General features: G+C 46.4%; 1 protein-coding gene across 1 annotated transcript; it reads right to left on the reverse strand.

Moving 5' to 3' along the window:
- Positions 1-1104: 1104 nt before the first annotated feature.
- LOC120290762 lies at positions 1105-1625 on the reverse strand. Its single transcript, XM_039307157.1, has 2 exons — positions 1614-1625; positions 1105-1512 (listed from the first exon to the last, which is right to left on the reverse strand). The coding sequence occupies exons 1-2, from the start codon at positions 1623-1625 to the stop codon at positions 1105-1107; spliced, it is 420 nt and encodes a 139-aa protein (XP_039163091.1).

The following is a 1625-nucleotide window of genomic DNA, read 5'->3' on the forward strand; positions in this document are numbered from 1 at the left end:
GTTTATGTGTATTGCCAAGAATTATTGTTCTTGAGGTCTTTGCTGCTATGTACCTCTAGTATTTGCTAGAGAAGAACAATTTTGTTGATAGTGAAGAATTTCGGGTGGACTCCGGTCCCGTGGTTTTTGATCTCCTCACATCGAGGAGGTTTTCCACGTAAAAAATTGTCTTGTGTTTGTGTGCTTAGTATTTATTTTACTCTACCATATCGATCCCTATTAGGTTTACACAAGATGGCAGATTATTTTATTCCGCTGCGTTGATTTGATATTGTTCGAATTGTTACTGTTCTCCCATCAAGACTCGGGCGGCACGCGAGTGCGGTAGCGCACGGACGAAATATCGAAGAGACCTTACCAGCTGCTCTCAAAGGCTTCGGTGCGGGTTAGAAAAATGACATCTAAGGACAACTCGGGACATCGATAGAGTCCAAAAAATGAGTCTGTTCTAAAGATTTTGGTCGAGTGATTTCATCAAAGCTCCGTTGCAGGAGGAATAGAGGTGAGTTTTGGGAGAGTCTAAAGTTAATGCCCAAAATCCAAAGTGGAGTGAAGGCGATTTTGTTGAGAGGAGGCCATTTGCAAGTGGTCCACCTTCACTTGGGCCATTTCCTCCCTTTTTCGTTCTTCTTGCAGACCATATATGTAATTCTTAATTTTAAAATATCAGACGGTTCAACCACCGATGACAAGTGGCCTATTGCTGTTAGCGCTCGGATTATCTCTTGGTACCCTATATTAGTGATTTTACAGAAGTGATGGTTTAGGTTAAGAGATGGCACTGCTTTACAGGAATATGTCTTGAAGTTGTTCATAATCAAAAGTGACAGAACAAAAGCTGCAATCCCTGATCTATGCAAAGCAAATTTTGGTCCAAGAAAATCAATTTGTGTCTGTTCTGGTATGCTGCATAAGCAAATCCAAAATCCCTGTGCTGGAGCTGAAGACACTATAAAACGAAAGACATTACATACACGCGGAATCCCAAAGACATAGCTGAAGAAGACAAGATGGGATTAGTCGAGAATGTCGACGTAAATCCTTAAAAATGTACAAGCTCATCAACCTACTCAATCCTCCTGTTGAACCAACTTCAAGTTAGGATCAACTTCGATCCTTGCGACCTCGACCTCGTGAGCCTTGGGCACCCCCCCACCACAGCCCGTCCACCTCCCCGTCCTCCCCTCTGATCACCTTCTCCTCCGCTTCCTCATCCATGTAGTTCGGATCCTTCTCGTCAATTGCTGGTGGCGTCGGGGCCAGCTCGCTCTCTGCTGGATCCTCCGGCCCCTCCCATGTGTACTTGCCGCCGCGATCGGACTTAGGCGGTGGGCAGCCGATGCCGCCGAGGCCATCGGCAAGGTGGCGCTCGATCCGCTGCACGCCCTTGTCCATCAGCTTCCTCTCTACGTATTTGAGGGTGTCCACTTTGTGAGCCTCCACCTCTATCTTCTCCACCTTCTTCTTGCCTTCCTTGTCACGGTCAGGACGGGGAGCGTCGTGGTATCTTTCCTAAGGTCGACACGCTTCATTAACTTGTCGCAGCTCAGAAGAAGGGACCAAGCTCGAGAAGGGTGAAGTGTTTTTCAGATGAAAATAGTCGGGAAAAGTACCAAAAAAGTCAT

Source organism: Eucalyptus grandis, chromosome 2 (assembly GCF_016545825.1).
Source record: "Eucalyptus grandis isolate ANBG69807.140 chromosome 2, ASM1654582v1, whole genome shotgun sequence".
NCBI lineage: Eukaryota > Viridiplantae > Streptophyta > Magnoliopsida > Myrtales > Myrtaceae > Eucalyptus > Eucalyptus grandis.